Genomic DNA, 26,232 nt, shown 5'->3' on the forward strand with positions numbered 1-26,232 from the left:
ACCAGATGAGGGTGATCTCAGCTCTGAAGAGGAGGATGCCGTGCCACACAGCCCGAAGACGGAGCACGGCAAGTCCAAAGTCCCCGAGTCTATTCCCAAGGTTGTTGACGCCATTGTTGCCCAGCACACCAGGCAGGTGAGACACCCTGTGTAGATGGATCATTTTGAATTGGGGATATTTTAGCCTCCGCTGTTGGGAATGATAGGAAGTTTTTTTTCTGGAATAACAGTTAAGTGATCTTGAATAATGAATGGTTCAGTCTGAGTCATAGCATGGTTATCCTGATGGGTGGGGTTTTATCCTTATTTCATTCTGTACATAAATGCACCCCCAGAGTCACTGGCTGTAGCCCTACGCACAGTGAGAGGAAGTTGATATAGGGGATATTCAATTTAAAAGGGGTCTGTCATTGTAATGAGGCTTAGAAGAAGGTTATTCACCCCTATGAAGGTTTCTGACAAACTGATTCTTTTTAATTGTATAATTTAAACAGGATGCATCACTATAATGAGATTTTGATCAGTTCACATTTGTCTATAAAGGCAAATTAAGTCCTTTTTGAGTTGAGTGTGACTGGCAGAAAGAATGTAATGTGATTGATAAAGCTAGAGGAGTCAGTAGAATATGACATATGCTATTAGCCAAAGCAGCAAGGATTTATGATATCACAGCAACCATTGGCAGAGAGCAAAGTGTTACCATACAGTACAGCTTTTTTCTGCATCTGAAAACCAACCACATTGCTTGATTATGAAAGCCATTACAAGGACAAAAAAACTTTAAAAACAATCATAATGTTTGTAGATACACAGGAAGCTATACACTTTTCAAAGTCCCTGTATATTCTAAATGTAAAGACTAGTATGTGTTTGCAGAGAAAAGTCTTTAATACGTTACTACTGTATATGTTGTCAAGGACTGTTTTAATGATTCACAACTGAAAAGGCTTCAGTAATTGAAATGTTGAAGGCAATTAGGTTTCACTGAATGCTATTTTTCACTGGTCTTTTTTGACAAATTTTATGAATGGTTCTTCTACTTCTTGTAATGTTAGTTAATTGGTTGCAAATAATTATGATCAATATAAATGAATACTTTCAAGTACAGTGAATTTGTAGTACTTTTCAATGCCTAGTATATTCTTTGTGCTGTTTCACAGTGTGTTTGGGCAGAAACAGAAAGGTTATAATTGGTATTGTGGTAGGATTTATAAGCACCTCGTCTTTCCAGGTTGTGCGCATGCTACCAGGAGGGTTGGATGTTATAGGCCTTTTTGTGGTGACACCTCAGTCGGACTATGACACTTCCCAAAGCCAGTCCAAAATCAGGTCCATTTTGGGTGCCGTTCACAGGACTGCGGCAAAAATCCTGCTGGAGACTGCTGAACTTCGCACTGAGAAGATTATCCTGCATGTCTGTACACAGTCCTTCAAGTATGTGTGGACTTTAATTCCTTTTTTCTTCCTTTTTCTCTCAAGTTCTTTTGTTTCTCACCAAATTGTAGTAGGGTTGAACAGAAAGAGTATTAATTTTAGATTTAGTGTCTGAGCACAAGACAGTTATTAAGAATTTTTTATATCCATCAGGGAAACATGAACAACATATGAGAAACAGTGTGTTAGTGTTAGTGTGTGTGTGTGTTAGTGTTAATGTGTGTATGTTAGTGTTAATGTGTGTATGTTAGTGTTAATGTGTGTATGTTAGTGTTAATGTGTGTGTGTGTGTGTGTGTGTGTGTGTGTGTGTGTGTGTGTGTGTGTGTGTGTGTGTGTGTGTGTGTGTGTGTGTGTGTGTGTTAATGTGTGTGTGTGTGTGTGTGTGTGTGTGTGTGTGTGTGTGTGTGTGTGTGTGTGTGTGTGTGTGTGTGTGTGTGTGTGTGTGTGTGTGTGTGTGTTTGACTCTCTCTCTCTCTCTCTCTCTCTCTCTCTCTCTCTCTCTCTCTCTCTCTCTCTCTCTCTCTCTCTCTCTCTCTCTCTCTCTCTCTCTCTCTCTCTCTCAATCCTGGGAGACAAGATGACACCAACAACAACAGAGAATTTTCTATATATATATTTAAATATTACTTTTTCACACATAATAACAAAAAGCTTTAGATGTAAAGTCTTTCAACTCTTCCCTCAGATGTACGGTGAAGACAGTAGATGTATCTCCCACGGCAGTTGGCATTCAGAACAGTGCCGAGCTCAGGTTCCACAGAGGGGGTGTTAAGTGGCAGCAGATCTGCTATTCCTACAACATCAATCTCAACTTCTGGTTGCCGAAGGACAAGTCTCCACAATCACTTTATAAAATGATACTTGTAAGTCTTCTCTGTTATTTTCCTCCCTTTTTTTTATATCTTTTTGAGATATGGGGAAAGTTAAGGAGTGGCTGTGTGTGAGTAGTAATTGATTAGTGATGCTGTTATAACCATTGTTGATGTTAACATTAATGGTTGTAGTAGTCATTAGAGTGCTGGTATTCCTCATACTTTGTTTCATCTTCTTTCATTGACATGTTCATGTTTTCTTTGTGTTTGGAAATAGTCTGCCTTGTCCTTCCCCAAATATTGTTTTCTCTTCTTCCTTTTCCATTTTTTTGCCTTTTTCCTCTTTCTCTTCCTTGTATTCTTTCCTTGTTCCCCTTCATCTTCTTAATTTCCTTATTCCCTATCTTTTTTCCCTTTCCCCATTTCATCATTCCCCTTCCCATCTCTAATTCTCTGTTGCCCCAACAGTCCCTGATCAAGCCATGGGCCCAGAGTGTGACCAAGAGCCTAATCCTGATTGACTCGGAGCTGCAAAACAGCTACGACTTTCTGGACCCATACGCAGAGGAGAAGCAGACCAAGAAGAAGGGGAGTGGCAGCAGTGGGGTCAGGGGAGGGATGGCGGACTTGTCTCCCCCTAAGGTCTTCACAGCTGAGATCCTTGACTCGGGTGCGCCCTTGGCTGTGGAGGGGCCTGGTTCCGGCCTTGAGGAGAGCTCAGGAAACGTGCGGCTGGCAGGCACAGTGGCTGGCCTGGCCTTTGTGCACTCCAAGGTGGGCTGACTTTGTTGTCGTTGTAAAGGGGGAAAGAGAGAAATAAAAATAGAGAAAGAGAGTGAGAAATAAAGAGAGGGGATAGAACAGAAATGTATACTCATACATACATACCTCTTAGGCCACTGTTGGAGAAGCCCGATCGTCCGTGCTCGTTGACCTGGTGCGCTCGGTGGTAGCCCGGTGGGAGATGCATTGTGACTCGCTTGTGGAAGAGCCTCCCTCGCACCTAGTGGGCCCTATCATCCACGAACCTCCACGTCGCGTCTTCCTCGAGGGTCAGTTTAGCCCCTTTAGTCCCCTAAGACTTTACGGGTGCAGGTTGTGTGTAAAAGCTCTCTCTCTCTAGTGAACGTTGAGTGGTTCGGGGTTTTGTTGTTTTTGTTCTGATAAATTGTATGAAAGAAAGGTATTAGAATTATTTTTAATGTTTTTGTTATAATTATAATAATGATAATAATAATAATAACAATGATGATGGTAATAATAATAATAATAATAATAATAATAATAATAATAATAATAATAATAATAATCATGGTATTGATAATGATAATGATAACAGTAATCATAATAATGATGATGAAGATGATGGTGAAGATGATGATTACTGTTGTTATTATTATTATTATTATTATTATTATTATTATTATTATTATTATTATATTATTATTTCATTATTATCATTATTATTATTATTATTATTATTATTATTATTATTATTATTATTATTATTATTAGATCCACATGAATCTTTTGCACTTGGATATTGCTTTACACAGTATGTCTTGTCCTCATGAATTTTCCCAATAGGAGACATCACGATTAGATGCCAGATGATGATTGGGTTTATTTTGATGAAATTGGTATCCTTTTGACTTGTTGCTATACATTATTTAGTCATGAAATACTCTTTTCAGGAGGTGGTCTTCCTGTCAGTCTCTGCGACTACCTGTTCCCTGGGGACAACACTACAGATGCGTGTCAGTCGGCCAAGGAGCTGCTCGGGCTGACAGTTCGTTCCGAGCATGTGGATGACACGCTGGAAACATTAGCTGGTACGTGTTATCTGAAGTTATTTTCCTTTATTTCTCTCTCTTTTTTTCTTTTTACTTTTCCTTCTTTTTCATATTTTTCCCTGTATTTTCTTTTTCTGTCTCCTGCTTTTCCTCTTTCTCTTTTTTGTTTTTTCCTGTCTTATTTTCTTTTATATACTCCTTTCTCCCCTCCTCTTCCTTCTCCATATCCTTTTTATTCTTTTAATGCATCTCTTGTACACTTTCATTTTGGAAAGATGGTTTGACAAAGTTCCTTGGAAGGAAGAAGTGCCCAAAGAATTTCATTATGGTTGTGGATTCATTTCAGTCTGAAGAATGTTTTATAATTTTGCTTTTACGTGATGATTGTCTTCAGAACCCAAAGAGAGTAGATGTGGTTCCTCGTCTTTCAAACTCTGCATAAGACAGCATAATGCTTCAGAGAAGCTAAATGAATTTTGAAAAAATGGAGGGCTGAATTCACAAAGGTATAGCTCGGGTATTAGGCTTACTTGAGTGGCCACTCTGCCAGGTTTGCAGGCTGAGCTCTCAGGAACACATGTGCAGTGTCAAGACTCCTTGTCACACTTGTTTGTCTATGGAAATTATGTAAAAATCCCTTCCTAAATGCCCACTGAGTTTAATCACCCTCCAAGAGATTTGTGCACTTGTGGCAAGCCATTGCCATTATCCTGGCCTTAAGCTGAAATTCTCATGATGACAAGTTGCCGTCACCATGGCCCTCAGCCAAATTTTCCCATGACAGCATGTTCACGTCACCCGCCCCTCAAGCCAAATGTATTTATGACTTGATGGTCACATCATCAGGATTGTAGAGGCTAATATATTGTGTGTATTCCATGAAGATGTTTTATTTTTAGTGGATAAGAATGGTAGATATGTATGCATATAATCATATTTCCCCAAATACCTCACTTCCTTTGTATTTTTAATTGCAGATGCCACAGAAGTGATGGACAGCGGAGAAGGAGGTGTAGGAGAGGACCCACGACTGGGCAGTGACAGGTCCAGTGCGTCGTCTACGTGCCCGGTTTCGTACATCCTCCTGGCGTCCGGTGTTGCTGCTCTGGGAATTGCGTTCTCTTACGTCACGCTCCAGAGCTCAAAAGCGTTGACTTAAGGTTGAATTAGGGTTGTGGCAGAACTTTTTTTTTCTGTTTTTCTTTTTCTTATTCTTTTTCGTTAGTTAGTATTCAAGGGACGGCAAGTTTATTTATCAGCTTTTATCAGCTTTTTACATGAAGATCACTACATAATGGGATTATGTGTCCTTGTATTATGTCAAGAGACATAACTAGGTAGTTTCTATAATTTTAATGTTTGTCTCTGTGTCTTTTTGTATGTGTGTATTTTGTTTTGAATATGTTTTGTGTTATAGCAATACAAGAATTATCATGTCATGAGGAGACCTAACTATCCACCATGTTTCCATACATTTTTAAGTAAATTTTTATTGACTCTTTAATTTTATTTTTATTATTCAGTTGGTTGCGCAAGATGATGTAAATAGATTATGATTTGAATGAAGAGATATATTTGCAAGAGTTTAAAAGAAATAATTTATTATTATTAAGGACCATTGGAATGTTTGTGAATAGCATAACTCTATCAATGATGAAATCAAACACAAAAAAAAAGAAAAGAAAAATAATTTTACAAATCGAGATCAGACGCACAGAAATCATTATATCATTATATATAATGATTATATTAAATCACTATATATAAAGATTGCCAGTGAGTTTGGAGTTTTCAAACAAACAAGCAAACAAAATACATGAACTACAACACTACCATGAATATGAAATTATAACAAGGACAAATAGATTGAAGATTTATCAAAATACAAGTTGGAATGGAGAAACACTTTTCTGCCTGCTTTGTGTGTGTTGCAGCTTTTCATTGCAGCAAGTCCAGTAGAGGTTAAGGAGACACAATCAGACGTACAAAAGCGCTTCGGATTCTGGAGAAGATCCCGAGTGCTCTGTAAGGGAATGCCTTTTAGAAAGATATTTCTTTCTCTCTCTTTTGTTCCTATTTTTCTACATTTCTTATCCTTTGCTTTGTATCCTCCTTACCTTTCTCTCTCTTTCTCTTGCTTTTCTTTCTTTTCCTTTCTTTTCTTTCTCTTCCCTTTCTAATTTCTTTGGAAATGTTGTAATTTACACTACAGATGCCAAGCCATGACAGAATTCACTGACTGTAATAAAGATTTATTTATTTAGTTAGTTATAAGCATTTTGTAATAATTTAATTTTTCATTTGAATAAACAATATAATATATTTATTTATTTATTTATTTATTATTTTTTTTTTTCTTATGCTGAATCAAATCTTGTGATTATATTTTATGTTCTAAATGAATTTTATAGTGGAATGCACATTACTCACTTTCTGCAAGGCTGTTGTATGCAATATATAAATGTTCAGAAGGTGTTTCTTTTATACTGATGCCAAGTAGTGCATTCTTCGACTAGAATTTACAGGTGTTTGTTGCCAATTGTGCTTCCTCTTCTTCCTTAAGGTGATGTGATCTTTGTTGCCGTTTTATTTTTTCTGTTGTTGTTTCGCTTATACTGTAATCCATTAATGGTATGACGTAATGTACAGTAAAGGTTTAAGATTTTTTATATAGCGGTCAGAACGCAGAGGGATGGAATATATAATTATGATAATAATAATAAAGAAAAACATAATTTGTGTTGTGTTGACATAAACTAACCCCAGAAAATAAACTGACCTCAAACTTTTGAGGATTTGTTTCCCAAGTTTTTGCTTTGTGCTAAGCTTAATTTTGTGATTTATTTATTTTAATTCTTATTAATGTTTATATTTTGTGGTTTGAGATTTTTTTTCATTTCTTTTCTATTTAAAGATATCACTACTATTTTTTTTTTTAGAGATGTAAGATGAAATATGAGAAGAAGAAATTATAAATGCATTTACAGTGACAGTGGTATGAAAGTATTGAGTTTCCTTCTGTCAGCATTGCAAGAAAGACTGTTAAAATCTCAAGTTGTCCATATCTGGTATCTGTATCATTTTATCTGAGCGACATTTATACGTTCATGGTTATATATGAGTGTGTGCGTGCGAGTGTGTGTCTGTTTATCTGACAGTAACAAGAGTGTGAATGTGAATATATATGATCATGGATATAAAAAAGTGCTCTGTTATGTGTCTGTTCATGTGTTTACCAGTTATGTGTATATGCTTGTATGTACAAGAATGTGTATGTTGAGTTGTTTCATCTGGGGTATATGTTGAATGACAATGCATAATATCTATATGTATATCCATCACAGCAGATTATCATGAACTTTCCTTTTATGATATAAACAAGGGATTTTTCTTAAATGGTATTGGAGAAATGATTCATGATATTAAATACTTAGGTCACTGTAGATTGATAAGATATGTGATAAATCTGAAAGCAATGCACTTTACAATCACAAAACAATCTATTATAGTTTTCATCAGAAGACTCAATTCTTTCCATAAGTAAAAATGTAGATGTCTTGTTTAATTTTGTACAGAACTAATTATTTCTGTATTGCAGAAAGTTATAAACACTAATGTTGTTACTGCTGATTTTTACTATCCTTCCATGTGCTGCAAAGATTACTTATATATTTTAAGTAAATATGGGCATCATTTAGGAGCAGTGAAATGAAGGTAAGAATAAGGAGAGAAAAAAGGAAGACTGAATGACTAAAAGGGTTGGTTATGGCTTCAGGTACATAGGGAATGATTACTTAGTACATGGAGGTATGGTCTGCACTGGTTTATTTTTTTCTTTTTCTTCTTCTCCTCCTCCCACTTCTACTTCTACTGTTACTACTTTGTTTTCTTCTATTTCTATTTCTATTTTTTTTTTCTTTTTCTTTTTCTTCTGCTTCTATTTCTACTTTTTCTTCTTTTCCTTCTTCTCCTCTTCCTCCTACTTCTACTTCTGTTTCCTCCTCTTTTTTTCTTCTTCATCTATATCTACTTTTACTTCTCCTTCTCCCCCTCCTCCTCTTTCTCCTCCTCCTCTTTCTCCTCCTCCTCTTTCTCCTCCTCCTCCTTCTTCTTCTTCTTCTTTTTATTTTTATTTTTATATTTATTTTTATTTTTTGTTTTCTTCTTTTTATTTTTATTTTTCTTCTTCCTCTTCTTCTTTTTCTTCTTCTTCTTCTTCTTCTTCTTCTTCTTCTTCTTCTTCTTCTTCTTCTTCTTTTCCTTTTCCTTTTCCTTTTCCTTTTCCTTTCCTTTTCCTTTTCCTTTTCCTTTTCCTTTTCCTTTCCTTTCCTTTCCTTTCCTTTCCTTTCCTTTCCTTTCCTTTCCTTTCCTTTCCTTTCCTTTCCTTTTCTTTCTTCTTCTTCTTCTTCTTTTTCTTTTTCTTTTTCTTTTTCTTTTTCTTTTTCTTTTTTCTTTTTCTTTTTCTTTTTCTTTTCCTTTTCCTTTTCCTTTTCCTTCTTCTTCTTCTTCTTCGTCTTCTTCTTCTTCTCCTCCTCCTTCCCTTTCTCCTTCTCCTCCTCCTTCTCCATCTTCTTCTCTTCCTTTTCCATCTTCTTCTCCTCCTTCTCCTTCTTCTCCTCCTCCTCCTTCTTTTTCTTCTTCTTCTCCTCCTTCTTCTCCTTATTAATTATGGCTTCAGATAGATATAGAATGGTTATTTAGTAAATGGGATTAGGTTCTGCTGTTTTTTTTATTTCTTTTTCTTCTCCTTTTTCTTCCTCCTCCTCCTCCTTTTACTACTGATACTTCTACTTCTTCTTCTATTTCTTCTTCTTCTTCTATTTCTTCTTCTTCTTCTTCTTCTTCTTCTTCTCCTTCTTCAACTTCTTCTTCTACTTCTTCTCCTTCTTCTTCTTCTTCCCTTTATTTTTCTCTTACACGGGATACGATAGATAAGAAAGTAAATTAACCTGAGAGTAATTTTAAAAAAGGATATGCAAATCAAAAAGAGAGAGAGAGAGAGAGAGAGAGAGAGAGAGAGAGAGAGAGAGAGAGAGAGAGAGAGAGAGAGAGAGAGAGAGAGAGAGAGAGAGAGAGATAGATAGAGAAGGCAAACCTGCCAATGCTTTCCCAACCTTCAGGGACTTACATTAATAATGCTTCATTGTTGTAACAGATCCAGAGGAGAGGCGTCACCCCCCCCCCCTCCCCCGTGCTTATAGTGAGAAAATGGACCCCCACACGATATGAAGAATTAGGTGAATAATGTAAGCAAATACGGTTATGATAGATATGGTACCATATGTCGGTTGGGATTATTAAGATGAGCAAAAAAAAAAACAAAAAAAACACGTAGTCCTCTAAATCTACATTAAATCTACTGCACTAATCAACACAAATGCCGCAATCTGTTCCAAAATGTCCGGGAAAGGCATCAATGATGTCTAAAAATACCCATGAGGGAGAGAGTCCCTATTCCCAGCAAAACCCCAGCTTCTTGTCTCACGTATTCGGGTCATTTTTCTTGGTCTTTTCTTCTCCCCCTCACCCTTTTTTTTTCCTTTTCTCTTCTTCATCCCCTTCTGTTCACATATCCTAATCGTTAACTCATTTTATTTATTCATTTACTTATTATTATTTTTTCTACACTCTCCTCCTCAAGACTTTACCATAGTGCTCTATGAGCTCTGGTGTCTCACACGTTTATTAGTTTTAACATTGACCATTAATTTACATATTCGGTCTATAGAACCTTTTTATAACTACCCCCCCCCCTTTCCTTCAAGACTAACTTAAATATCCTTTGATCTGCCATTAGTGCGTTAGGAACAGAGAACACGTGTTCCTAACCGGCATATGGCGTGATTTTCAATTTCTATCATTCGCCTTATTAATCAGGTGCTAAAACGAAATTATAGTATTAAATGATTAGCTTTTCGTTTTTTTTTTTTTTTTCAAGGTACGACAAAAACATACTAAAAAAGGAATTTTAAAAGGGGAAATTTATTATCCTTTTTTTTGTTTTGTTTTTAATCCTATTAGACAACGCCTGAAAATATACCCCCCCCCCCCAAAAAAAAAAAAAAAAAAAAAAAAGTACGCCTTAGATGGGCATTTTATTGATGCTTTCAACAAGAGAAGGGTATTTGCGAAATCTTGCCAAGATCATGCCAAGCCGTTGTTATACATTTCTCTACGCGTCTGTACTGCGTTTATCTCATTTTAGACACTGGACTAAGAGTGAAAGAAATTAATGGCCACAGTGTACCTTTAGAATAAAAAAAAAGTAATGACCATAACATACCACTGGGAATTATTAAATAAGTAAATAGATAAATAAATAAATAATAATTGAAAATGACCGAAATATACCACTAGAATAAAAGAAATTAATGACCAGAATGCATCACTAGAATTAGATAATAATAATAATAATAATAATAATAATAATAATAATAATAATAATAATAATAATAATAATAATAATTATAATAATAACCAAAATGTAAAACTAGGATGAAGAAACTGGTTAACAAAATGTACCATTATATAAAGAAATTGTGAATTAAAAGGTAAATCACTAAGCGATCTTTTCATATAGGCCTACATATTTTGCCTTCTTCCTTTTTCATGCTTTTCCAGGAAGATTGAATAAAGAGAAAAAAAAAGGAAATAAAGGAGGAAAAAATACAATTATGGAAGACGGGAACGAACGAAGAAGATTGAATAAAGAGAAGAGACAGAGAGAGAGAGAGAAAAAAATATGGAAAACGGGAACGAACGAGGAAGAAGTTTGAATAAAGAGAAAAAAAAAATAAAAATAAAGAAAATATACAATTACGGAAGACGGGAACCGTACGGAGAAGATTCAATAAAGGAAAAAATGTGAAATAAAAGAAAAAATACAATTATGGAAGTCGGGAACGAACGAGGAAGAAGATCGAATAGAGAGAAAAAAAAAGAAGAAAAGAAAAAAAAAAATATGGAAGATGGGAAAAGACGAGGAAGAACAGAGAGATTAAATAAGTAAATAATAGGAAAAATAAAAACGACGAGAAACGGGAACACACGAAGAAATATATTGTTTAAATAGAGATAAAAAAAGAAAAAGAAAAGAAAAGAAAGGACTGAGAATGAGAGATAGATAGTACATAGTAAATACACACATATTGGTGTGTGCATGTATGTATGTATATGTATAAATAAAGAGAGAAAGAGTTAGATGAATATATCACTGAATATATCATATCAAGTGATAGATGGGCTGTTATATATATATATATATATATATATATATATATATATATATATATATATATATATATAGGTATATATAATATATATATATCATATCTATATATATATATATATATATATATAGGTATATATATATATTATATATATATATATATATATATATATATATATATATATATATATATATATTACACACACACACACACACACACACACACACACACACACACACACACACACACACACACACACACACACACACACACACATACATACATATATATGTATATATATATATATATATATATATATATATATATATATATATATATATATATATATAGAGAGAGAGAGAGAGAGAGAGAGAGAGAGAGAGACAGAGACAGAGAGAGAGAGAGAGAGAGAGAGAGAGAGAGAGAGAGAGAGAGAGAGAGAGAGAGAGAGAGAGAGAGAGAGAGAGACAGACAGACAGACAGAGACAGAGAGAAAGAGAAACAGACTATAGCATACTAAGCATGCATGAATATACTGTATATAGGCCCCTATCAAAATTATTTATACGAAGAAATATTTGGATACTTTTTTAATATGCAAAACATTGCGAAGCTGAGTTTCCACACATGGCGAAAGTACCAGAAAGAAATCAATAAAGACAAAAGGTAATTATTATAATCTCCTACTCTATTGAATATGAAAAAAAAATATATATATTTTTAGAATAGTGTTTGCAACTGTTATTTTTTATTTTCTAATGATATATTCAACAGTGCAAGTAGATTACGCCAATTGAGTTCGTCAGCATTGTGAAACGTTTTTTTTTTTACAATATTGCAAAATGTTGACCCAAAATATTATCACCACCATTATGTGGAATAGTATATAATACATGTTCATATTTTGAGTGATGATTATAGTACGCTTATGCATGAAAATAATTTGATAGAATTAAATCAAATAATAATTTATTCCCATTGCCTTTATATGCGTAAAATTCTTACACGACCAAAAATTCAAATCTCGCGGGCTAAAAAAAAAAACTTTCAGATATCCCAATCGTCAAAAAAAATCAACCAAACCCATCAAAATAATTCCAATAAAAATAACCAAACCGAATCAAACACCCACAACGAAAAGTAATTAAAAGAAGGAGAAAAACTCGTGACATATTTTCCAACCGAGAATTTCCATCCGATTCCACTTCGTCGTGACGTCACTACCTTCCCTTCTTTTCATCGGTTCTCACGATGAGGTGCGGATCGTAAACAATCTACCTTTTCCCCATTTTGTGAGATAAATACGTGTCTAAGAGTCGGAAAATGTGATTCGAGGAGAAATTAGTATCGGGCGATGCACTTAAAGGAAGGTTCGTTGCGAAAAAGTCGGAAAATCGAGGCGAAATGGGCGTTTAAATGCGGAAACTCGTGGGAGCCGCGTGTTGTGGTGTCCGCCATGATCTCCCCAAACAACAGCTCGGAACTTTTTCACTTTTTTTCGGGAAATTGGCGATTTTTAAGGGACGCCGAGGGGAATATTTGTAGTTATTTGGTGCCAGGGCGTTAAGTGGAAGGCCTTTGGGTGTGTGGTTGAGGGTGACTCTTTGTCTAAATGACGCAGTTGGCATATGTTTTCGCTGGAGGGACACGTCGGGACACGATGGAGGCTTCGAGATTTTTTTTATTCTTTTACCTTTGTGGCGTTAATATTTAAATTTTGTCTGATCATTTAGGGCTGAATTCGTCTTTAGGTAATTGTTAGTGTAATAGCGTTTAATTTTTTGGTATTTTTGGGAATGGAAGAAGCTTGTGCCAACGTGATGCAATCTGTAGGTGAATTTTTATTTAACTAATTATTTTCCAATCATTTAATTATTTAAATAGAAGTGAATTTGATTAAGTAAGGCTATTGTTTTTTTTTTCCAAGGATTAGGGTGTTTGTGGTTTTGACCCTGTGATTGTTTCGATATTCATGGTCTTCTTCTTAACCTGCAATTTAGGGTTCCCTGCCTTCCTCATGGCAGTTTTAACAGTTAAAGTGACAATATTTACGATAACATAAGGCGATGTCTCTTTACTAGTATTATGGGTGTTCTGGTCGCAGTGTGGAATCCTCGCCCTTCACATGGCAGGGCAGAGTGCATGACTGACCTGTGGGGAGCGCCTGATGCTCTATCTTGCAATGATTGCGTGGGGGATTTTTGTTTTCCAGGACAGGAGTTCGGATTCATAGGGGGCTCAGTCCTCTGCATTAGATTTAGTATTTGATTCAGTCCTGTGATTACAACAGAGTTTGAGAATTCCTCACTATGGATGCATGGAACAGGAACTCCTGGAAAAATCAGATAGACATCTTGTTACAATAACGTAGACGTAGTCACAGCCGTTTAGTCGCACCCAGTAGCGTGCAGGGTTTGCCGTTGCGCCCAGAAGAGAATGCCAACATTTCCCTTTCATTGATAGTAGTCGCCCATGATTAGGGGATAAAAGCATTTGTAAACATGGAGCAGTTACAGAATGATCAATGTTTCTTATTTGTTAGAATAGCTAGGGAGTTAAAATAAGTAATTTTTTTAACTGAACACTAACTTGTCTTTTCCCAATCATGCAGTTCGCTCAAGGTACAGAAGCGCCTTGCGGCGTCAGTCTTAGGATGCGGCAAGAAGAAGGTCTGGCTTGACCCCAATGAAATTGGGGAGATTGGCCAGGCTAACTCTCGTAAGTTGCCCTCTCAAACTGGCTTAGAATGTGACAAGAGATTGCATGCTTTTGAAATTCATTCAGTGCTTTATTTTTGATGAAATGCTTTTTCTTTGGATGATGATATGTAGTAATTTGAGAGCAAGTAAGACAAAGACCTTCTAAGTAGAATGTTTGCTCCCCAGGCCAGAACATCAGGAAGCTTGTCCGAGATGGTCTCATTATCAAGAAGCCCAACAATGTGCACTCGAGATTCCGTGCCCGTAAGATGATGGAGGCACGCAGGAAGGGTCGCCATATGGGCTATGGTAAGAGGAAGGGTACCAAGGAAGCCCGTATGCCCTCCAAGGTGAGCGTCACGCACTAGTCTCCCTGGATTTGGTTTGGGGTGGTTGCCAGTAGTAGAAGTAATGAGGTTTTGCTATTTTGTATGTAATTTGCTCCAAATTATTCTACTTTTGCATTAGATTTTATAATATGTTAATGAGAGCTATGTTCCCTTCAGAGATAATCCCAAAATCAGGGTATCATGCAAAGCCAAAAATCCAAACTTAATCTTTCCTACCTTCTATTTATTCCCTAGAAAGGGGACAATCCCCCTTTCTAGGCCTTGGTAACATTAACCAGTAACTTTCATGCTATTAATAATACCATACAGAATTAATCTTATTTTCTTTAAGATATTGCATTTATTGGTCTCGTTTACTTTACTGTAAATGTTCAGTTAGAACTGCACAAAGTTGAATGTCCACAAAGAACACAAGTGCTAGGGTATAAATTTTTACCCAAAAGATATGCCACAATTAATTAAGCCAATGACATTTGTATAAAAAATATGAAAATTGCTTCCTCAGAACGTATAATCAAATTCTAACCCCCCCCCCTGTCTTTAGTCTGGACCGTCTTTTTTTATTCATAGCACATAAACCAGAGCTGTCATAGCAAGAACACTCCACTCCTTTGTAGCACCACCTTGTTTCACATATGATATATAAGTCCACCCCTGTTGTGGCATGTAAAGATTCCTTCCTGGCGTCTTTTGATTAAGGTTAATAGACCTCCAGGAATAGCCAACAAACCTCTATTTGTAATGGAGCTTGGTGATGTCTTGTAAAGAGTCTTGTACAATTTGTCTTGCTGGTTTTAAATAGTTCTGAGGGCCTTCGCTGAAGCATAAAGCAGAGAGGCCAAGGCAGCATTTCATGAGGTATTATTCCACACTAATAAATTTGTGCATCACATAAGCGAGATGCAAGATGAGAATTGACAGTTGAAAATTGGCACATACTTACTGAATAAATTAGATGCATAGCAGTGTGTGGCCTGAAGTACTTGTTAACCTGACTATTAACCTTTTGATAGAATGCAAAGAGTTTGACTAGTTAATTTTTTTTTAATTAATCAAAGACCAAAGTGTTAAATATTGAAATGGAAAGTTTCCCTAAATTGAAGGAGAGTTTGGCAACCACCTTTTAACTGATCTTTGTTTTTTTTCTTCAAGTTCTCTCAAGATGATATTGCTGTAGAGTATAGTGCTTTTCATTTTTCATATTCACAATGCACTGTTTTAATTAAAAAATTATGGGTTTGAAATTTGTCAAACTACGTTGACATGAATTATTTCCCTTTGTGTAACGATTATCTTGTCCACTCTAAGGTTCTGTGGATGAGGCGCATCCGTATTCTCCGACGCATGTTGAAGAAGTACCGTGAAAACAAGAAGATTGACAAGCACCTGTACCACGAGCTGTACTTGAAGGTATGAACCTACAGACTTTTCTGGTTCTTGTGTTAAAGGGATATGTCATAGAGTATGGATGGGTTTTTCTTTTTCTTTATAGATCTTTTAATTACCTCATTTTAGTGGCAGTAAGGAAGTTTTGAGGGTTAGATCTTGGTACTTAATTGGAAGAAAATAAAGATCCTGTAAGTTAAGAATAGATTTATGTACATATTGCCTCTAATTATTGGAACAAACAGATTGGGAATAGGAAACTTCCCTTCTACATTTAGATGTCTGAATATTACCAAATTGTTTGGTTACATTGGCAATTGTGATTCTCACAGAATTGGATCCAGTAGTTTCAGGATTAAGGCCTGAATATGTATTAACTTCTTTCCTTGTAAAACGTAAATACTTAAGATATATTTTCATGTGACTTTAATTTCACATTTATAGGCAAGATATAAGAAGAAAGTTTACTCCACATTATACTACTGGATAGCATCAGGATTGAAGACTTAATTCTCAGAATTGTTTACTATTAGAATTAGAAATGAAGTATTTTGAAAGTCAACCACCATTTTAAGTCACACCTGCTGTTTGACAGGGCTTTTTGATAGCCATTTTAAACATTTTAATGGAATCATTAAAATCTGTTCTTTCAGGTTAAGGGTAATGCATTCAAGAACAAGCGTGTCCTTATGGAGTACATCCACAAGAAGAAGGCCGACAATGCCCGTGCCAAGATGCTCAGCGACCAGGCCGAGGCCCGCAGGACCCGTGCCAAGGAAGCTCGCAAGCGCAGGGAAGAGCGCCTGGAACAGAGAAGGGCTGAAGCTCTTAAGATTAAGGATGAGGCCTAATTGTGTACTTTGCGGAGAAAAAAAAAATAAAAAAAAAGCCAACAAAACTCCTGTTTACCATTTTTTTATGATTGGTTTCATAATCCTTGTCCCGTTTGCATGGAAGGCCAAATGCATTGTTGATTTTGACCATTGTGAGTATGAATGCAAGCTGTGTCTGTCAGTCATGAATCTTGGAATTGGCCACAAGACCTCAAAATTTGAATAAATGAAATGCCCAGCTTAAAAGTTGCCTGTCCAGATGTATTATTTGTATCTGCAAGGAGGGTGACAAGAAAAAAAAATTGGTGACAAGAATGGATTTGCATCCAATATATTGAATTTTGGTATAATGAGCTTAAAAATTTGATGCAAAAATAGTCCTTTTCTGGAAGGATAATCTTTATTTTTATATACTGTGAAAAGATTATTATTATTGAATCAGTGTTTAAGACATGTATACTATTAATCAAAACCCTTTTGTCAGAGAATCAATATAGTTGTGGATTGTTGATATACTGGAGAAGCAAGTTGTAATAAAACTTGTCCTAGTTTTAAAAGCTGTTCATTTGTTTTAAACATTTGCTGATTTTTTTTTCAGCTGGGTGATCTGAGATATTGGCAGTATGGTAATTGGGGCATTTCTGAAGTCTGGACAAGGCATTGCTTTTCAAGGAAAAATATTGAATATATGATCAGAATTCCATATCCATGTAGAGAAATTGAATATAAAGTATAGTTATACTACCCATCTTCACGTACTGAACATGGAGGATGAGAAAAGTCTTGCTTGCATAAATAATTTGATATGTAATAAAGCATTTAAAGTCAATAAGAAGTGCAACTCCAAGAAAGTAAAAGCCAACTGAAACTTCAAGAACAGGTGAGGGTTTTAGCATACCTGTATAAAAGTGCCATGAGCATGTTGCTCATATTCAGAACCCTCTGGACCCCTTTTTTGGTAGTTATCCAGAGATGCAGACCTGCAGTGGAGGGGTAGCAGTCTCTTGATTGACTCTAGCTGTGATGTGAGCCAGCTTGGTTATTGGCTGATGGGCACAAGATGATGCTACTTTTTAACGTGTGACTGATCCACTAATTCATTATTTGCTGATGGATAACTTGAGCATCAGACACAGATATGATGAAAATTGTACCGAGAAATCTAGAAAAAGCCAAAATAAAATTGCACAAATGTAAAACAAAGATCAAGAGGAAATAATATGAGTACAGTTGCTGACATTGCAAGTTGAAGTGCCCTGAAAAACAATTTTTTGAACAGGAAGAAAATCCCATGTGTATGGTGAGATGTTTTTGAACAGTTGGTCTCTCTGAGGTGAGGTGGAATCTGAGGCAAGGAAGAAAATAAAATAAAATAGGAATGATTACATTTGTAGGAAATGAGCAACCAAACTTCCCATACAAAGAAAGAGAAGATGAAAAAAGTTTGAAAGGGAAGGCAAACCCTTCAGTTTCCGAGTATAAAAGTTAAAAAAGGAAATTTTATTTTTTCAAGTCTTGAGTTTGGCATTGTCAACTTTGTAGAAGGTAAGAGGAGAGTACACAGTGAAATACACTTGATTCTTATCCAGGTCTGTCTTTAAAGTAGGTAAAAGAGTGTAATTTTGGACTGAACTAAAAAATAATGAGGGTTGAAGATAAAAGGAATTTCCTAAAGAAATTCTTTCCTTCTGCTGGGGGGGAGGGGTGCAATATAGGGGATCACCTCGGCCTTGGACCTCTGCTCTCGCCTCGACTAATTTTACATGGTCTTTTCTCCTCCCCCATGCCTTTTCTTTCTCTTCTTCATTCCCTTCTACCCACTTATCCAAATTGTTAACTCTTTTTTTTTTTTTTTTTTTGTCACAGTACTTTCCCAGAGTGCTGTACAACCTTTGATGTCCAGCACATTTCTTTGTTTTAACCATTAACCATTTAGCCCCCCCAAAACTGGGATCCTGAGGATATATTAACTGAGAAAGGTAACAGATGAATTCAGTTTACTTTTCCGAGAGAAGAGGGAGAGCAATAATTAGCAACATAGCCTTTTGTACTCTTTCCAAAGCCTTAGGAATGGAAAGAACAATGATACAAGATTCTCCAGAATTCATGAAAGAGTAACCAAAGTGAATGAGTGAAAACAGATCACCAGTGGATCTTAAAGAAACATAATAGGGACATAAAGATTAGAGATTAGAACACACTCTTTTTGGGTATAGATTTGACAGAGCTAAGGAGAGGAAAAGTGAAATGAAAAAGAAAGAGACAAAATAAACTGCTGACCATGTAGTGAGAGGGTTAACCATTAAGGAAACAAAGTTCTTCAAAATATGGTTTGATGAAAACTTAAGAGCCAAATAATGTGACTTTGTCAGTGTGATAAACCATATAACTGCAGAAGTTGTGGAGACCATTGTCAGAGATGCAGGAATTTGCCATACATCTTTAGACAGTGCTATGCCTACAAATAATGCGTGCTAATGAATTACCTGTTGATGTGTCCGAGACCACACAGTGATCAGATAAGCCACTAGATGTAGAATGATCAGTGTAACAGCCAGGCAAATTAACAGTATAGCATATTATTCCACCATTAAACAAGGAACAAAAAATGAATCTACAATAGTGTCTTCAACTAGTATTAAAAACTAAACTATTCATATTACATGTTATTCCCACACACATAACAAATTTAGATAAGAAGTTTCCTATTTATTGAAAAATTACCGCATCAACATCTAAGGCAATTGGATGCAATTGAAAATATAGCAATAGGATGGAGCCTGGGGGTGAAGTCCCTGGCTAAAAAGTTTTTTGGTTCACAAGGCAATGTTTGGGGATTTCCAGAATGGTCAAAACAAACAAACATGCCAGACATCAAAGGTCACACAGCATTGTGACAAAGTACTGCGGCAAAAAGGGCAAAACTGAGAACGATTAGGATAAGTGGACAGAAGAAGGGATGAATAAGAGAAGGTAAAGGAAAGCAGAAGAAAAGACCATGCAAAATTAGTTGAGGCGAGGGCTGAGGACCAAGAAAAAGGTGATCCCCTACATTGGGCCTCAGTCTTCGCCTCCTACACCCTCTCACGACAACAGCGAGCCAGGGATTGGGGGGCTATTTCCTCTGAATCTCTAGTTAGTACCTTTTTTCCCATCAATTATAACCCATGGCAATTTTCATGGAATATTGTTGCAGTCTCATTTTACAATATTTTCTTCTTGATATTACAAGACATTTTAAAACCGTCACCTTAAATGAACGAGACAAACATCCATATCTTATTTTTAGCTGTATCTGTCATACTATACTTCCCTTTATATTTATTCTAATTAAACATCATAAAAGAAAGAAAAAAGAGAGAGAGAGAGAGAGAGAGAGAGAGAGAGAGAGAGAGAGAGAGAGAGAGAGAGAGAGAGAGAGAGAGAGAGAGAGAGAGAGAGAGAGAGAGAGAGAGAGAGAGAGAGAGAGAGAGAGAGAGGGAGGGAGAGAGAGAGAGAGAAAAGAGGGGGGGGAGAAGGTGTAGAGAGAAAGAGTAAAAATAGGAATACCAATCCTTTATGGATTGAATTTCTCTCCAGCATCTGCATTTTTTTCCTTAATGTTTCCAAAAAAAAGGACATTCAGAACTACAGAAAATGCTACAAATATGCCCAAAATCAAAACCATATAGAGACTATTAGAAAGCTTTATTCCTTCAGGAACACAACCATACAAATTTTTAATTTCTTCATACACATATATAATATATATCAACAAAAAAATAGAGGGTGAAAAAAAAAAAACAACTCTCCCCTTAGTCATTAATTTCTATAGTGGATTTGGCTAACGCTCTTGCATCATCGAGGCCCTTGAACTTCTTGGCTGCTCTCTCCTCTTTCAACACCTCGACCTGAGCAGCACACTTGGAAGCTCCTCTCTTCCGGGCCAAAGCACAGTACACAGCGCTATGGGCCAGCATACCTATGGACTCCTTGGCCGCACCTTCTGATAGGGCAAAGAAACGGCCGAGGTTCATGACATCATAGGGGTGTCGTAGCTGGCTGGGGTGTCTGGCTTGGCTGGTCAGGATTACGTTTGCCGATCTGCAGCTCTGGTGGAGGACGTGCGACAGGACAATGGTTCCCTGCCGACTGCTCTGGTTGGCTAGGCATGGGGCGTAGCAGATCTGTGGGAAAGAGTGCAGCGAGTGAGAAAGAGCAAGGATGTCAAGAAGGAATGTGAGAGGAAATTTATATCAATGACAGTTATAATAATCAATGAGAAAACTTGTTTATATCTTTAAAATCCCATCAGAATAAACACAGGTTGTCCTGTGCTAATGGGGGGGGGGGAAATATATATATATATATATATATATATATATATATATATATATATATATATATATATATATATATATATATATATATATACAAATAAATTCTATTTGACTAACATTATTTTTCTTCCAATTACACTTCAGGATAATACAGAAATTCTTGGGGAAAAAATCATCCATTAAACCCTTATTCTACATACTTTCCACACAAAATCTATAACATTTAAATTCCTATATCACTGCAATGTTTATATAAACCTACTACTTTTACATAGCTAGTACTATCACAAAAAACAACATCATGTGTTTTGTGCATACTGGATTAAAAATTATGTAAATATATGGTACCTCAAGCTTTAAAATGAATAATATTCTTCTTTCAACTGTATACCAGCTATTCTGCATTTTTAAAAAATTCTTTTATCCATTTATTTGATAGACATCTTTAACATGTTAAAAGCCAAATATACCATCTAATAATAGTACATCAGAGTAATCTACTAATCACCTCAAAATAGATGCATTTTTCCACTGCTAAGCGTATCAACTTCCATGCTGGCCGCCCTCTGAGTTCCACTGGAGATAGAGATATTATGTCCACGTCGACAAGTGTCTGTGTAACACACTGGAAAAGACAATGGCAAGTAGAATATAATAGGGTGCAAGAGGGAGAGGAGGGAGAGGAGAGGGAGGGAGGGAGGGAGGGAGGGAGGGAGGGAGGGAGGGAGGGAGGGAGGGAGGGAGGGAGGGAGGGAGGGAGGGAGGGAAAGTGAGTGAGAGTGAGAGTGAGAGTGAGAGAGAGAGAGAGAGAGAGAGAGAGAGAGAGAGAGAGAGAGAGAGAGAGAGAGAGAGAGAGAGGTAAAAAGGCAGAGGAAGAGGGAAAGGGAGGAGAGGGGGAGGGAGAAACAAAAATGCTTGATGCACACAACATATCGTGTATATATTACCACTCAATCTATACTTATGCAATCGTGACAGAAACAAAAAAGGTGAAACAAGGAAAATAAAGGCAGAATATCTCCCAAGATCATAAAGAGAACTAAAATCTCTCACCTGTTTGAGCGCACCCTCTGTGGTGGGTGTGAATGCGATGATGTCATACTGTTTCAGAGCATCCTTGTACTTGGAGAGGAAAGATGAACTCGGTTCTGAATAGGTGACTGTGATGCGTGTTAGAATTACGGGCTCCTTTGTGATTTTGTGCTGTTTCAGGTCGTCTGGTGTTAACTTGAGTTTTGGTGGTGGGGGGACGAGGGGAGCTTCGTTTCCTAGAATCAGATGATGTGTAGTTTATAGAACATTGATAATTAAGCTGACTTCATTATTGGCATTTCTGTTGTCATCCTTGTCATCACTGTTATTATTCTTTTTTAGATTATTCTTTTAAAATGTTTATTATCATTATTACCATTACAATTATTTTCAATCTCAATATCATTATCATTAACCCATTGGATTTGGGTGCTTCTCTGTCCGCATCTTCCCTGAAATCTGGCCATAAAGCTTACTTGACATTTGACTCTCCTTTGCGAATGTTATGATCTCTTTTTTCTGCATATTCTGCTATTTTGTTATTTTCCCAAGTCTATATTTGTCACATGATATGCTGTATCCAGACTCCATGTCATCTCTCTAGTTTACAACTCTGTGTAATAACAATAACAATACGTAACATTTAGTTTTTTGTGTCATTTTAAAAATGTTTTTATAATATTCAATTTTCTGTAAAACAACCTGCACCACCTGTCACAGCAGGCAGGAATAGGATCACAGATGGTACATTCCACACTCATTTCCCATTGGCAATAATGCAAGAACCCCTTCCTAAATGCCCACTGAATCTAATCACCGTTCAAGAGCTCTGTGCACTCTTGGCGAGTCACCCCTGTCACCCCAACCTTCAGCTGAACTTCTCATAATGGCATGTTCCCATCACCCTAGCCCTCAGCCAAAATTTTTAATGACGGCATGTCACCTGGCTCTTAGCCTTATTTTTTTCAAGACTTGCTGGTCATGTCTTCCAGATGCAAGTGGTTAATATGTAATGTGGACCACATATCCAAAGCCCTATCCATATCCAGGGATATTTGCATCAACTTCTGCTGCTGCATCCATGGGTGTGGATACTAGTTTTAGATAGACAGACAGACAGACAGACAGACAGACAGAGCGAGAGTGAGAGAGAGAGAGGTCACCATATTTTCTACATGTACACTGGGACACTACTTAATTGTCAGGTATACAGTATACACTGCAGTATGATATATATATATATATATATATATATATATATATATGTATATGTATATATGTATATATGTATATATGTATATATGTATATATGTATATATGTATATATGTATATATGTATATATGTATATATGTATATATTATATATATATATATATATATATATATATATATATATATATATATATATATACATATATATATATACACTTTACTTTTTGTAAGAAAAGATGAAACATTATTCTGTGGTCTATTTAAAGTACTTGAAAACAGAGAGGAATTATGGTCACAAATTATTTATTAATGTTTCCTTTAACTAACTTTCCTTTAACTTAGTCCTACCCATCTCACCTGTATACCTTTCTTTGTTTTTTAAAGATGCTCTCTTTTATTGTTATTAGTATCTTAACATCATAATAATTAAAAGGTCAATAATAATAGTAACAGGATCAATATAAATAATATTAGAAGAAGAAAGAAAGAGAGAAAGAAAGAAAGAAAGAAAGAAAGAAAGAAAGAAAGAAAGAAAAAACCCTGAAAATTTAAGGAAGGGGGAAAATCAGGTGAGGTCACTAGTGCTTAATAATTGACATCTTGGTTGCTGAACACTTGTGGAGCCATTTGTGTGCAACGAAATTCACCAAAACCTACAGTGGACACTACATTAAACCATGACCAATGGGTGTTCTTTTTTACATTTCTGATTATACAGAAACTGCAGCTTGGACCCTTCACTGACACTGTGAAAACAGTAATTTACTGTAAATCATATGTTTCTATTCCTATTTCCTGGTTTTTAAAAGAAGATTAAATAAGGTAAATATGCATACAGCAGTGGTGAATTTACAGTATCCAATGCTTAAGACTTTCAGAGACAAGATAAGGTATATGTTTGAAAGACACAGCTAAGGGCTTTCAAAATGGCTGTGCTCTATTCAGGTCCACTTGAAACTTCCTGTGTCCTGTGTCTCAAGCTATCAATGCAGCCTCTAAGCTATGTGGTCACTTAATTCTGACAAGATAATGATTTACTGGCACAGAGGCTGTACTGATCAGTGTGATATGAGTGGCAGTTGAACAGGTATATTCTGCATATTTCTTCAAAATATTTGTTTCCTTGTGTATGATGATATTATCTAAAAAGGTCCTGATGTTCTTTAACATCACAAACATTTGTTACTGCACAGAAAAATGGGTGGTAAACCTGAACCAAACACAATCTTATTTTACCTATGGCTCATAGATATATAAAACAGATAACAATAATTACTTAATGTTAAGCCTGGTAATCTCATATTCTACTCATACATACTTCTTATACTGGCTGTTTCACATTTTCCTTCCCTATATGATATGAAAAATATATCTCCCCTTTACCTACCTGATATTACTTCCAAATAAAAGTAATAAAAAAATAGTTTTATGGGAAAGGAAACCTAATATGGACTCTGAAAAATCTGACCATGACAGAACGTAACTTTCCAAGACAATTTTCCTTTAAAGCTTTTTCTTTGCAAATTTATGATTAAGGGTAGTAGGTAGTATGTGAAATTGAGGAGGCAATGAAATAAGAAGATGGAATTGTAGTGAATTATGTAAGAGAGGGAAATCAAATTAGCCAATGGGAGTTGTATTTGGCCATGCAGTGACATATGACTCGAGTGACCAGTCATTAAGAGCCAATAAGATTTGTAATTGATAATCATGTGACAATAGAAGCTGGACACAAGGGAAGTCAGTAGAAATTCAGTAATTGAAAAGAGCAGCAGATAATGGTTCCAGTTCCCGCCAACAGTGTTGATGAGGATTCTGACGATTCACAGGCTGGCCGTTGTGGATTTATTGGTCAAGATTAGAGATTATCAGTGTGAGATCCAGATATTTGCTCGGGCTCTTATCCTGCCAAATCATATGAAATGAAGGTATTGTCGACCAGGCAGGGGTGAGGGTATAGCACTCATTCCCGTTTGTAACAGGAATGATCCTAGATTTCTTGAAACACAACGAGAGTTTTTAGAAAAAAAAGAAGTTTCCACCCGGAGATCGGTATTTAAGCATCATTTCCAAATTTACCGAAAAAAAAAACAAAGAGACAACTCAGAATACCTTTCTTCTTCTTTTTCTTCTCGGTGGTCGAAGTGTCGGTAACCTCCGTGTTTAAGGCGATGGTTTGGTAGCCAATACTAAGGGCTTTTAACACCGTCTTCTTCAAGTCACTGGCTGCCGCGGCGATATTCAGGTCGCAAAAGCCTCTCGCTCCCTCCATGCTGAATTCTGTGTTGAAATCTCAATTAGTTTTCGTGATTTTAAAGGGTTTTTGGAGTGGGTGCAAAGAGACGTGGAGGCAGCGTGACCCTCATGTAAACACACACAAATGTAAACAAATGTGCGTTCGAGACTGGAAAATATTTACCCATTCAAAAAAGGTAATTAAGATAGAAAATTAATGCACAGATGATTAAATTAATATAATTATAGGTTAATAAATAGGTAATAAACGTATGGATAAGGAATAAATGGATAGATGAAAGATGAGATGCTGGAGAGCTAACGGTATGAAAAACTACCGGTTTAAAATCAATTTGATTTTCATATTGATTTCTGAAGAATTGGGATATATATAAAGGTACTTTTTATAGCCAATATCTTGTGACTGCAAGAAAATAATGAAAGAAATATATAGAGGGAATCAAGTTATGATAATTTTATTATAAGTTAGTTTATGCTATAATACAAATTTTCTGTGATTACTATCAATATTTTTTTAACGGGGACTCAAGTAGAACGGTCATGATTATAATTGTATCATAATGATAATAATTTCTAATTTGTATATACTTTATTTCTTTTCTGCTATAATACTATTCCAAATCTATTCTTTATTTGTAATTTTCGACGGAAATTTCATAAGAAAAAAGCTCCCATAGCACATGCTGACACACTAGTAAGGAAAAAGAAATTAACTTGCAAAATAAATGTAAATTATTAAAATCTTCCATTCCGCTCACATCGCTTGTCGTACACTCCTTCCTAGACTTTCGGCCTATGCAAAACAACAACAACAACAACAACAACAACAACAACTTTACAAACACGAAATATACAACAAAAAAGTCATATCTCAG

General features: G+C 35.9%; 3 protein-coding genes across 3 annotated transcripts in view; 2 read left to right on the plus strand and 1 right to left on the minus strand.

The window, feature by feature from the left end:
• LOC119599315 (protein odr-4 homolog) overlaps nt 1-7,664 on the plus strand; it is a 9,156-nt gene extending 1,492 nt beyond the window's left edge. The window contains exons 2-8 of the mRNA XM_037949057.1: nt 1-136; nt 1,232-1,434; nt 2,122-2,299; nt 2,717-3,022; nt 3,144-3,300; nt 3,943-4,080; nt 5,019-7,664. The exon at nt 1-136 is cut by the window's left edge and continues 47 nt beyond it. Of these exons, the coding sequence (XP_037804985.1) occupies nt 1-136; nt 1,232-1,434; nt 2,122-2,299; nt 2,717-3,022; nt 3,144-3,300; nt 3,943-4,080; nt 5,019-5,200 (1,300 nt within the window). The 3' untranslated portion in view covers nt 5,201-7,664. The remainder of the gene's footprint in view (nt 137-1,231; nt 1,435-2,121; nt 2,300-2,716; nt 3,023-3,143; nt 3,301-3,942; nt 4,081-5,018) is intronic.
• A 4,834-nt stretch (nt 7,665-12,498) lies between these two features.
• LOC119599316 (60S ribosomal protein L19-like) lies at nt 12,499-16,624 on the plus strand. The gene is made up of 5 exons (XM_037949058.1): nt 12,499-12,526; nt 13,882-13,988; nt 14,156-14,319; nt 15,628-15,729; nt 16,359-16,624. Exons 1-5 carry the CDS (start codon nt 12,522-12,524, stop codon nt 16,554-16,556), a joined length of 576 nt encoding a protein of 191 aa, XP_037804986.1. The 5' UTR covers nt 12,499-12,521; the 3' UTR covers nt 16,557-16,624.
• A 3,584-nt stretch (nt 16,625-20,208) lies between these two features.
• Nucleotides 20,209-25,476, minus strand: LOC119599317 (ribonuclease P protein subunit p30-like). Its single transcript, XM_037949059.1, has 4 exons — nt 25,214-25,476; nt 21,911-22,125; nt 21,366-21,482; nt 20,209-20,704 (listed from the first exon to the last, which is right to left on the minus strand). The coding sequence occupies exons 1-4, from the start codon at nt 25,371-25,373 to the stop codon at nt 20,333-20,335; spliced, it is 864 nt and encodes a 287-aa protein (XP_037804987.1). The 5' UTR covers nt 25,374-25,476; the 3' UTR covers nt 20,209-20,332.
• Nucleotides 25,477-26,232: the final 756 nt, after the last annotated feature.

This window comes from Penaeus monodon, chromosome 42, assembly GCF_015228065.2.
Source record: "Penaeus monodon isolate SGIC_2016 chromosome 42, NSTDA_Pmon_1, whole genome shotgun sequence".
Lineage (NCBI taxonomy): Eukaryota > Metazoa > Arthropoda > Malacostraca > Decapoda > Penaeidae > Penaeus > Penaeus monodon.

Excerpts from the sequence above, each read along its gene's own strand:
- LOC119599317 (XM_037949059.1), bottom strand. The coding sequence starts at position 25,373 with ATGGAGGGAGCGAGAGGCTTTTGCGACCTGAATATCGCCGCGGCAGCC. Across the intron at positions 21,483-21,910 it reads CAGAGGGTGCGCTCAAACAG|TGTGTTACACAGACACTTGT; the intron begins GTGAGAGATTTT and ends TGTCTTTTCCAG. Across the intron at positions 20,705-21,365 it reads AAAAATGCATCTATTTTGAG|ATCTGCTACGCCCCATGCCT; the intron begins GTGATTAGTAGA and ends TCTTTCCCACAG.
- LOC119599316 (XM_037949058.1), top strand. Across the intron at positions 14,320-15,627 it reads AAGCCCGTATGCCCTCCAAG|GTTCTGTGGATGAGGCGCAT; the intron begins GTGAGCGTCACG and ends GTCCACTCTAAG. Across the intron at positions 15,730-16,358 it reads ACCACGAGCTGTACTTGAAG|GTTAAGGGTAATGCATTCAA; the intron begins GTATGAACCTAC and ends CTGTTCTTTCAG.